Source organism: Oculina patagonica, chromosome 9, assembly GCF_052425735.1.
Source record: "Oculina patagonica isolate OP01 chromosome 9, crgOcupat, whole genome shotgun sequence".
Taxonomy (NCBI): Eukaryota; Metazoa; Cnidaria; class Anthozoa; order Scleractinia; family Oculinidae; genus Oculina; species Oculina patagonica.
In genome coordinates this window covers 31,501,171-31,513,226 of record NC_135766.1, presented here as the reverse complement: position 1 = coordinate 31,513,226, position 12,056 = coordinate 31,501,171, and the positions used below count along the sequence as shown (strand labels likewise).

The 12,056-nt window shown below is 38.6% G+C and overlaps 1 protein-coding gene across 1 annotated transcript in view; it reads left to right on the top strand.

Annotated features, from left to right (window-relative positions):
• Window positions 1-366: 366 nt before the first annotated feature.
• The window catches only part of LOC144664678 (uncharacterized), a 70,195-nt gene continuing 58,505 nt past the window's right edge, over window positions 367-12,056 (top strand). The window contains exons 1-7 of the mRNA XM_078525868.1: window positions 367-585; window positions 4,013-4,326; window positions 4,640-4,754; window positions 5,355-5,468; window positions 7,254-7,367; window positions 10,019-10,144; window positions 11,679-11,801. Coding sequence (XP_078381994.1) covers window positions 495-585; window positions 4,013-4,326; window positions 4,640-4,754; window positions 5,355-5,468; window positions 7,254-7,367; window positions 10,019-10,144; window positions 11,679-11,801 — 997 coding nt within the window. The 5' untranslated portion in view covers window positions 367-494. The remainder of the gene's footprint in view (window positions 586-4,012; window positions 4,327-4,639; window positions 4,755-5,354; window positions 5,469-7,253; window positions 7,368-10,018; window positions 10,145-11,678; window positions 11,802-12,056) is intronic.

The following is a 12,056-nucleotide window of genomic DNA, read 5'->3' as shown; positions in this document are numbered from 1 at the left end:
AAAGTAAAGCCGTTCGTAAAACTATTACCAAACTAGACATAAACATCCGTAGTTAATGTCACAACTTAACCATTCCAAAACACGTATTATTATCATATGTAAACTTACAAATATTAAAACGAACTCTTAAAAACTTTAACACTTTTAACTAACTTCTTCCCATCACTATGCCAGAATGAAAATAAAAACAATTACAAACGAAAACAATTATGCTAAGATGCACGACGACTGTTGCTACGAATTTTCGTTTTGTTTGCTTCATAAAAAAACGAAAACTTCCCTTGTATTTAATGAATAATTGATTACCAGAAGTAATAGAGAAAAACCATCGCCCACTTTTTGTTTAGATATAAAACTGAGCGATACATAACTGGTTGCCGTGCGTTGCAATACACACCCTTGAGGTACATGCAACGCAGTTAAGCGCCATTCAAAGAACTCTCCATTGAAAAGTAGCGATTTTGCTGTCGAGAAACACTTTAAGAGAAGGAAACATGGTCCGTACTTTCCCTGCACTTCCTTTGCTGTTCGTAACAGCTATTTGGGGAGGCTGGCTTCAAAGCCCCACGGTTGCCGACTCCCGCGGTAAGCAATTTTCCATTTATCGACATAACCTAAGCTAAGTTTAAGTTTTCACTTATATAGCTTTCCAAATCTGATAAAAGTTACATTGGAATCCTTTGGGTAAAATTCTTGTGCCGAGTTAAGGGCAAGTGCTAAGTCTGTTCGCTCAGTGTTGACGTAACCTGGATTAAACTTACCTGATAGCAAGTGAAAACTATTGCGACACCTAATCTTGCTTTCGTACCTTTTCAAAATACAATTTATGTATCTTTTACGGCGTGAATATGACGTTTCTCTTTAAACTGGACTATGTCTAAATTTATATATCTACAATGAATGCGCATAATTTGCAACCCTCTTCAATCGAGTCGTGAGCTCCAAAACATCATTGCGACTCGAAAAAGGTTACATTGTAAGCTGAAGTTAATGATTCGGAAATTTTTTTTAGCTGACTCGTGGAATAATTCGTAGTGTAAAATTGTAGCTCAAAAAGGTTTTATTATTTTTTTTTTATAAGACACCATAGGGACCGTGTAGAAGAGGTTCCTTTGAATACTATTTGATGAAAACAGGTTTTAAATTTCACTTTTATGATACTTGAACTTTGTAAACTGAAAAGATGCTTAATGTTTCGACTAACATGACAAAAAAATTAATCAAGTAAAAATCCATTAAATAAAAAAGTCCGAGTTTGAAGTGCGATAAGCATTTCCCAGAAAGTTTCGGCCTTAATTTCCAATGTTGTTTATGCCGCTTTCATTCTAGACTTTCTAAAAGCCCTCTCTTGCCATTTAATTCGCCGCTCGATGGTCGCTTTCGAGCCAAGCAAGAGGGCGAATAAAAGAATTCGACTTGATACAATTCTACTTTTGAATATTGTGCGGATTGAACTGACGATTTGGGCAATCTGAAAACTTTCACACATTTTAAGGAACATTTTATCGGCAACTAGTTTTGAATTTAACGAAAAGTCGTAGCGACACAGTAATGCCTAAAAACTGAATTCGGTAGGCTTAAATGTTAAGCCAGAGATTTCACAAGCTTTACATTACTTTCGATAACGCAGGCGTGAGCCGAAAGGTGAAACGCAGACACGTATACTCGCAAAAAAAAAACGCCATAAGATTCTGTTTCTCTGTTCTTTTAAGAATTATGTTGTTTAGATACCCTCCGCCTCTCTAAAACATTCATTTTTTGTCTTATCTGATTCTATTGAATATCTGAAGAAAGCTCTGATCTAAATGGCTTGAAAACAAAATCACGGAGAAAAGAACAGAAAATAACGCGTTACACCTTTCCCATGGACTTCTTTCTGAAGCGTTTCTTTAAATTCAAGCTGTGTGACGGTTTGATGGGGCAAATTTGCTTTCGAGTTAAAGGTATTATTTCTTTAAAGACAGCTCAATTATTAATTTGAATAATGCATTGTCGTATAACTGATGGTAAGCGCAATTTAATATGACAGAAAAGAAAATCTTTTTTGTCGATTTTTTTTTCAATTTTCCTGTGGGCACGTAGCGACGTTTGCATTAAATTTTTCAGCAGGTTCGACAGCTTAAAATATTTGAAAGCCAAAAGCTAATAGTGCAGTTGTGACAGGTCATAAATTTTAAAACGATTTGTACTTTTTTTTACTTTGAACGAAAATGAAAATGACTAAACGGTAAAATTTATTTCACCATGTCGTTGAAAGATTAAAGAAATTTCTATTACAGCAGAAGTTTCCTTCGGTGACCAATTGTTTTTTTTTTATTATTTGACCAATCCAACTGCGTTGAAGCAAATATGGCATGACAACTTGTAATTGAGAGGAAATTATAAAACAAAATAATATTAACTAATTGCGATTTTGAGACTGTAATACAGCATTATATTAACGTCGAGTTGGGCGAGTCGCAAAGCGGTAGAGCCAAATACGAAGAATATATTCCCTTAAAAACGCCGTCAATATAATGCAGTGTTGCAGTCTGATAATCGCAATACGTTTTGTATCGCAATTCAACTATTCTTTTTGTGAACTAAGCGGACAATGAGCATAATATTATTGTTGATTAAGGTTGAAATTCTCACTACTCGCCCAGAGTACACAAAAACTAAACACGCCATGACATTTTCGGCTTCGCAACGAGTTACTAGAATTTCAACTTTAAATTTTCTCAGAGAAACTAAAAGAAATTCAAACAGTATATCTAAGCGAGTTTTTCTGAAGTGCTAAGCAACGACAAAACCACCCAGGCCTGCGAGCAGAGCCTCTATTACCTTCCCTGCGGCTGCGATTAGGGAAATAAAGTCGAGAAAAAAGGGCTCTGCTCGCAGGGTGCGACAAAACAGAAAAGCTTCATTAAAATTCACAAAACGAGGTCACGCCATCTATCGCAAGCGAGCGAGCGCTGTAAATTATAAACTGAATATTTTAAAGTATTTTCAAACAATCACCTGCCTTTCTTCTTCTTCATCAAGCCACCTTTTTCTCTGAATAACTCGTAGAGATGACTAAGCGTATGGCAAAAGTTGTTTAAACTGTGTAAACAGCAAGAGAAAAGGTTTACCCGCCGATATACTGCAGAAAAGTTTTGAATTTTGATGCGTACTTGAGCAGAACCCAATCCAGTGCAACGACATCAATTTTAATTTTTTAGAACCAATCACAGACCGGAAACGTGAGACGGCAATACCGCAAAATATTGACGGCTTGCGCACAAGCAAAAATGTAAGAAGTTCGCGATACTTAGCCAAACACAATAGAGTACACCAAGTTTATGTTTCTGGCGAATCGATTCTTGAAATTCTATATCGGCGGAGAAAACTTGGACACAAAATTGCAGGATATTCCGCTTCCGAAGACCGTCCGAATCAATGTTTACAACAACGTGTGTTTTACTCAAAGCTGTGAATCTAATTACGACAATTCGCGATGTTTCAGCGCATGGGACAAAAAGCTGAGAACAGAAACGTGTAATTACTTGTACAAAGAACTCTTAGAAAAAATTGTCATAAATATTTCTTTTCTTGTCAGCTTCAGTCGTCGCAGTTCGTACATACTTTGAATAAATTCATACATAATGATTGCAAGGGTCCTGCGCCACCTTAATCAGCAAAGATTTTTTGATTTTATTTCTCCGTTTACTCCGTATTTTTTTGTTTCGATTGAGAAGATATATCAAACAATGGAGGCAGTGTTTCATCGGCATCCAAACAACTCGAATTTCGTCAAAAATACTCCGCCGCGAGTCGTATTTTGAACTCTCTTCTCGGTGTTTGGGTATCCCGATAAAACACTGTCGCTCGTGTTTGAAATATTACACTAGTTAATTTTTTATCATTTTACAATGTACATTTAAGTATGTTTACCTAATTGAATAATTTATGCTGACGAAGAAATTGCGTGAGCGCGGCTTCGATTCTTTATGCTTTAAATTTTGAACTCTTCTACCTTGTCTAAACGCAGACCAGAGCCAACTTGACGGCAGCCGTGGTCTAAAGCGAGGAGTTCATGCACAGGGAAATCGTGTATCGTACGGACACTTTGCAGTTGACAAGTTTCATCGTCTTCAAGTATCAGTTGGTTCATCTTCTCTTGTGAGCAATTACAGAGAATGCGCTCTAAGCTGTGTTAACAACCCGCCATGTTCTTCGTTTAACGTCGCCTCGTCTCCTCGCTCAGACGGAAAATACCAATGTGAGTTGTTAAACGAAGACAAGTACTCTGCAAACCCGAGCCAGCTTGTAAGCTCACAGAAATACCACCATTACAGCATAAAGGTATTTTAACCATGTTTGTGTTTGGTTGGTTTGAATGTGGTATTTGTTGTCTAAAAACCTGCTTGGTTGCCATGTTATCCTGCTAAATGCGAGCTCGTGAGCTGCAACTGTTAGGATGTGAAAGTGAAATAAAGCAGAATTAGATTTTTCAGGTTTTTGTAGATACGATGGCAGTTAGCAATAATATTGTAAATTCCAGCAGAAGATGTACTCGACTTTTAAGAGAAAATAATCATATTTGATCATTTGTAGTTTTGAAGATTTTTGTTTCTTTTATATAAATGTTTTAAACTCACAGAACCTTTCTTTACAGACACCATGCTCAAGCTTTCCGTGTAAAAACGGTGCAAAGTGCGTTCCGAATTACGGCGAAAATGAATACCACTGTGATTGTGTTCCCGGTTACACAGGAAAATATTGTGAATCAGGTGAGTCAAGGTGCGCTCCAAAAACATCAAAAAGGACCGGGATAAAAACAAAGTTCACTTGTCTTTTTAAGGAAATCTAAAATACGGACTTCCAGCGAAACAAACACCTTGCAAAATGTTGACTTATTCTGTATTCCCGACTATATGCAGATTACCGTTTTCACTAGCGCAATAAGCGATATCCAGGGCCGTACCTAGAATTTTTTTGTCTGCGGGGGCAAATTTTCCTGGTGGGGCCTGGCGGGGCAAATGGGTTTTTCCCGGCGGGGGTAACTTGCCCATCTACCCCCCCCCCTCCCCCCCCCCCCCCCCCCCCGCTAGGTACGGCCTGATATCGGAGTTCCGAAAAGACATGTGTGCGTCGGGATAAAATCAAATATTTATAAAAGTAAACAAAGGAAAGTTCATGAATTATTATCTCGCTTTATGAATATTTTACCTTTGTTCACTTTTAGAAATATTGAATTTATTCTGACACATACATGTGGTTTTGGAACTCCGATATCGCTTATTGAAAGTTGCCAACACATGAAATACAATTAAATACATATTGAACTTTTTTATGACACTAAATGTTTTTGAATTTATTAATATTTTTAGACATCAACGGATGTGCCAGTGATCCGTGTTTAAACGGAGCGACGTGTGTTCAACAGGTTAACGGATATGTTTGCAACTGTCAGCCGGGATACACTGGAGTAAACTGTCAAACTGGTAAGTATTTTATGCATTTTGAAGTTCTCCCCCGAAGATCGCATTCGAGTACCTTATTCTCACTTAATTTCGCGAGTACTAAATTTCGCGATTTTCGCGATTTTGAAAAAAACGCGAAATTTAATACTCGCGAAATATAGGACACGCGAAGTTTAAAATCGCGAAATTTAATATCGTACTGATAATATAAAACTCTGATAAAACTCGATGTGTTTTATCATAGTTATTCTAACATGTCTGAGCTTCATGTTTAGAAGTTTTTTGTTTAATTTTGTCCATTAGTTATCTCCCACTATATCAGTCGCACTGTTTGAACTGTTCTCTGCCGCCAAGTTCCTCAAAATCTCGCTTTTGCAGTCGTAGATGAACCTATTAGGGATTTAGACTGTTTAATACCTTATGTTTTGTCATGTGTATATTGTTTTGTTTGCTGTTTTTACGATGACTTTCATATTAATTATGTTGTTACAGTTTCGAGGTCAAAGCTTCATATCGAAGAATAGATAAAAATCGCGAAATTTAATACACTCCAACTGTACCTTCCTCTCAAAATCGCGAAATTAAGTACTCGCGAAATATGGCTCTTGATTTTTCGCGAAATTAAGTACTCGCGAAATTTAGTGAGAATAAGGTAGCAGCTTTGAAAATGTTATCACAAAAACATCCCCAAAGAAGGAAGATGACACGAATACTCTCGAAAAACAATTTGAAGTAAGGTCTAAAAGATGTTAAAAAAAGGTTCGGGTAAATCTATTTCTTTTAGAAAATAGCACAAAGAAAATAACGCAAATCAAAGTAATATTTTGTGCTTTTTTTAACATCAAAACGTTAATTCTCTTCACCTCGCGGTTTTACGTCATAAACATGATCCACCAATCATAGAAAGGGAGTCGATCAACAGAAATAAATCAACTGTTAAACATTTGCTTCAATACTAAATTCACCGTTTCTTGGCCAAACAAACAAAGAAAACAGGCCCCAAAGTTATCTTAATTATGAGAAATAACTAAGCCGATTGTTTAACTGAAGTCAAGCACTGGAAGGAGTCAAGAACTGTGGTTGTATTTCGCTTCTTCGACTTAACCGAATGGTTTGACGACAAACGCTGCCAATCGAACCTTGGAGGTGAGAGCGCATTTTCTGTTAAAAGAAGTTTGACTCGGTATTCTGGGCGAATATCCTGTTCTGTTGACGAACATGTGGATAATTCTGAAGTGCTTCAAAGCCTAGAATGGAGTGAAGTTGCGTCAATTCATATACTTCTTCGAAAGGCCAGCCGCTTCGGTAATTTCTTTTGCAGACTATTTTTGAATGCGTAGCGGGCTCTGTAAACATCTTACTCGCTTGTTTCCAAGTGTACAAATATTTGTTTAGTCTTAACCTGGTTTTTGTCAGCTGTGACATTAACATTTGACACAATTGTTAGTTGTTATTTTGCTCAGCTTATTTCAGCACCGTGACTAATGATTGCCGTGACTACGACAACTGTCTGTGTCTCCATCGAGTTATAGAAACACAATTTTTAACCAATCAGCGCACGTATTTACTTTGTGCTATTTGCAAATCTCATATAACCAGCCAGAGACATTATAAAAATCACTGAACTGCAGCCAATTATATTTGGCTCTAACCTCTGAAACCTGTCTTGGGAGTTTGTTAAATCTTTACAATGTGTTGAGGGGAAGAGAAGAAACTAAAATGAAAAGGGGTAATTTAGACTTTGTGTTTGGAGTTTGTTTACATTTCGGCAGTCCAATGTTTTATCTGATTCATTAAATTTTGTAGGCATTGATGAGTGTGCCAGTAAACCTTGTCAGAACAATGGTAGCTGTACCGATGGTGTTAACGGATACAACTGCAGCTGCGTTGCTGGGTTTACCGGGAGAAATTGTGAAACAGGTGAGATTATAAACAAAGTACTCGGGACATCGAGAGACATTCAGTAGCCCAGAGTTACACACCTTTTTCAGAGTTGTGAAGGCATCGCCCTCACTGTTTCTCCGAGCTTTTTAAAAACTCTAGCTTCCTTCCTTTAGCTCGGTGGCACTCGAAGCTTGCAACCGTGGTGGTTTTTCATTAAACTATTTACCGTGATATTCAGAATTACCGTACCCAAATTCGCAAGTGGCCAATGAGAAGCGCGATTTGACTTGCTCCAAGTCGCTCGTTAGATTCGCTGGAGACTGCTGGATGCGGAAACGGAGGGCGCGCATGCAGGGCATGAGAAACAAAATGTCGGAGGATCGTGGCGGAACGAGCGACTTTTCTCACCTGCAGCGCGCCAATTCTGAAATGTGGCGTCACCGGTGTATTTTTCCCCCGGTGACGCCATCGAGATTATGTCAATCATATTGTATTGCGCGCGAACTTACTAAGCGCGCAGTGCCCGCCAACTTAGCGAGCGCTGCTCGCGAGACAAGCTTGCGTTTAAGAGCAGACTTGTTTCCTTCTCACATCGGCAGTTTTAACCAGTTTTGGAATTAAGATTACAAATATCTTCTTTTGTGCCTGTCCCTTTTAAATCTTACAGAAATGAGAGAGCCATCAAAGGCCTTGAGTATGATTTCCCACAAAAAAGGGAAGAAATCACAGCGCGCGTCAGCTGCACACGGCGAACGAAACTGACTTTAACACAATGAAAGAAACCAACTCAATGCACACGAAATGATGCAATATTTTCGCGCCAAAAAATCGTCAGCTAGAATCAATTTCCTGCAAGTGACACAAGTCGCTCGTTCGAGCCATTTCTTGGCAAGTGTCATTTGTTTTTGCGCGCGTTCACAGAAATGAATCCCGCGCGATCTCTCGCGCGCGATTTTAAAGGCGATTTTACACAAGTGGTCTTTCGCGCTTGAATTCAAAGCGATTTTATTTAAGTAACTATAGATGCAAAGCAAAAACGAGCGACTTGGGGCAAGTCTAAAGCGCGATCTACTGTCCTGATATCCTACGATATCAAGTCACTGACCTGATGTCACACGTATCATGGTCACTTTCAAGCAACGTAGTGTTACCGTACGATGAACTGAAAAAAAAATAGGAATTACTAATAAAACAGAACCCCGAAATTTAAGCTTAGCTGGTGTTTACCGGTAGTACTGTAAAAGGAGTAAAAAAATTTCCTGCCAAAACTAAACTTGAGCGCGCCTGCTAATTGCGCGATGTTTGCCGACGAGTACTGAAACATTCGAAATGAAACAATTGAATCAGAGGTCCCAAATGTTTTGCTTAATTCTGAATTAAGGTACGGCAAATACCTAATCGTACCTAATTTCTTTCTACGTTAATTTCTTGTTTAACAATAATCATGCGTTACACACTTTTAAAACATTCGTTCACGATAGCTTGAATTCAAATCCAATGTAAACCGAATTGCTTTCTACATTGAGATCTGACAAAAGCCGGCTAGTCAAACAACGGAGCATATTGTATTAAATTACGTCGTCGCGAAACCTTCTTTAGCTTAAAGTTTTGTTATTTGACAGCAACAACGGCGTATAGTGGCAGTGCCATAGTAGTTTTTGTATGATATAAGAGGCAATACAGAAATCTGGAACAACGGCGGAAACAATTTATTTGGACGTTTATCGCTGCACTGAGAACAAGTTAACAATTGAGATGTAGTGTAACATAGGACGCTTATGCCCGTATATTTGTAGGGAACTGATAACTACCGAGTTAAAATGTTAACACCAACAGACTAAATTCGCGCTTCGTTTTCACCCGGCGTTTTCAATCGAACAAAATCGAACGAGAAAAGCAATCGATCCCATTTGAACACCAATCGTTCGATTGGGTTCAGTAATCGAACAAAATCGAACATCTATTTTGCTGTGAGTTCGATTTCGAACCAATCGAACAAAATCGAACACTTTTTGAACTCAATCCGATTCGACTTTGTTCAGAATCCGTCTCTTGATTAGTAAATCCCGCATGCAGGACTAATCAGGGAGACGGTACACCGTACAAAATGTCCTCAATATAAACAAACAGAAGTTCGTGAATCGAATGTTCGATTGTCGACTTTACGGTAATCGAACGTTCGATTTTGTTTGATTGACCAAATTTTATTGTGAGTTCGATTAGGTTCGATTACCGAACCCAATCGATCGATTGGTGTTGGATTGGGCGATTGGGTTCGATTACCGAATGTTCGATTGAATACGCCGGGTTTTCAGCAGAAAGGCGACATCCACCAAAATTTCTTCGACGTTTTTCGCTATGAGGGTTTCATGTGAATGGTAAACGATGTGAGATAATATTTTTGTTTTTCCTCTTTGAAAAACTTTTACAGTAAAAATACTAAACGTTTAAAAAGTTGGACGCTAGATGCTCTTCAGTCAATCTTTACTTCGCAAAAAGCCAACTTTTGGCGATTCCGTTTTTAAAACCTAGACCAGGAAAATTGAAAAAAAAAATCCGGCAACTCGCATTGCGAAGTCCAAGTTTTGTACCTAGTGCATGACCTATAGCCAGTCTGTAGTATGCAGTCCGCAATCAATCTTTTAATATGCTTACAGAATAGTATCTTAATATTTCGTTCCTTTCAGATATTAACGAGTGCGTGACTGCAGCAGAGCACAAATGTGATGTTAATGCTGATTGTGTCAATACCCATGGCTCTTACAACTGCTCTTGTAAATCAGGATATACTGGAGACGGAAACAACTGCTCTGGTAAGTTTTTTGTTAAATAGATCAGGGTATTAATTTCGCACGTGAAACCTGTATTAGTTGACATTGAAATATTCGCTTATAAATCAAGGCCATTTTTCAACCTTCGTTCGATGCCAATCAGTAGTGGTCATTATATCCTTGATTTCGCATTTCCAGATAAATCGGGAGAAAAGTTGCTAACTTCTTAGAAAACAAGAAATGTTTATGAGCAAATTAATTTAAAGATTGCAGGTGTTTGATGCGAATGAAATATTTCAAAGCTGCCCGAAAAATGCTTATTTTTCTAATTTTTTAGACGTTGCGGCAGGCCCGAAAGGACAAAATATTTAATGGCTCCTCACGCGGCCAGAAAATCATACTGAATCAAACCAAAACTGTTTTAGTTTTAGCCTTGGTTATGTCTTTCAGTTGCCAGAGGTTCAGGCAAAATTATTTTTTGAAGCGAATTTGAGTAGGCGTTTTTAAGAAAGACAGCCTCTTAACTTCTTTCTTTTATCAGTGATAATATTTTGCGTTGTTCTATGTGAACCAAGACATACACCGCATGCAAATATGGCGGACCACTCGGTTGTTGCCTGGGACGAGCTGCATGAAAGCGAGGCTAGTCAGGCTTCGGTGTTGTGTTTTGACAATGCTTTCGTACAGAAGTCTTGCTTATTCATCGATCTGGTGTGTTTCTTTTCGCTGCTGCTACGAGTTGCTGTGTTTCTGAATGCCACGAGTAGTGATAGAAGTGTTCACTGTTTGCCTCTAAGAGAAAAAAAAATGGATCAATGCAATTCGTTGAGACGAAACAAAGGAGTTCGCGATCGCCGCGGGAACTACCGGTATTGAGGTTTGTTCGCTACATTTCAGGTTCGAAGATCTTAGAAAATTTCGTTTAAATGACGAGCTTATGTGATGTCTGGTGGTGTTGCAGCACGAGTTACATGGCCAGGACCTTTCCCAAGGTAAAGGAAAGCTCCACTTTCAAGACATCCTCTGTCTCAAAAGAATATATTCATGTCCGGCTTTGTTCGCGTCCGATCCACTCGCACGGAATCGCACGATCAAATACTAACCAAGTGAATGAAATTCAACTGCCCCGATAGTTAAAGCTAGTGAAAACATTGAGACAAATAAGAACGACTTGGAGCTAAATGTGATCGCTTACACATTTTTCTAAGATCTTCTAACCTGAAACATAGCGAACAATTTAACAGTTCCCGCGGCGATCGTGAACTCCTTTCTTTCGTCTCAGCGAATTGCATTGATCCAATTTTTCCGTAAGAGGCAAACAGTGAACACTTCTATCACTTCTCGTGGCATTCAGAAACACAGCAACTCATGGGAGTAGCGAAAAGAAACACACTAGATCGACGAATAAGCAATACTTCTGTACGAAAGCATTGTCAAAACAAAACACCGAAGCCTGACTAGCCTCGCATTTATGCAGCTCGTCCCAGGCACCAACCGAGTGATCAGCCATATTTGCATTCGGTGTATGCTTTTATAATACAAGCGCAATACACATCACTGTGTTATCTCTTTACAGACATCGACGAATGTGCTGAACCAACTCCCGTTTGTGATGTTAATGAAGTTTGCAATAACACTCATGGTGCTTATAACTGCAGTTGCAAACCTGGATATTCTGGAGATGGACAGAATTGTACAGGTGAGATGTAGAAGTTGGGTAAACGTACAATTACAAAATGACGTAGTGAGATTAGTAGATCAGCACGATTCTCGAATGCGACTGAAAGTATTACCAATTCGATAAAGATGTTTGGCGAAGGAAAACCTTGTTCTTACAGTTTCTTTACTAAAACCGCTAATTAAAAGGCCTATCTTTTTTAATTCATCTAGCCTCTTTCATTGACCAAATTCACTTTCCGTAGTGTAAAGTACTTTTGACTTCCGGTATTGCACC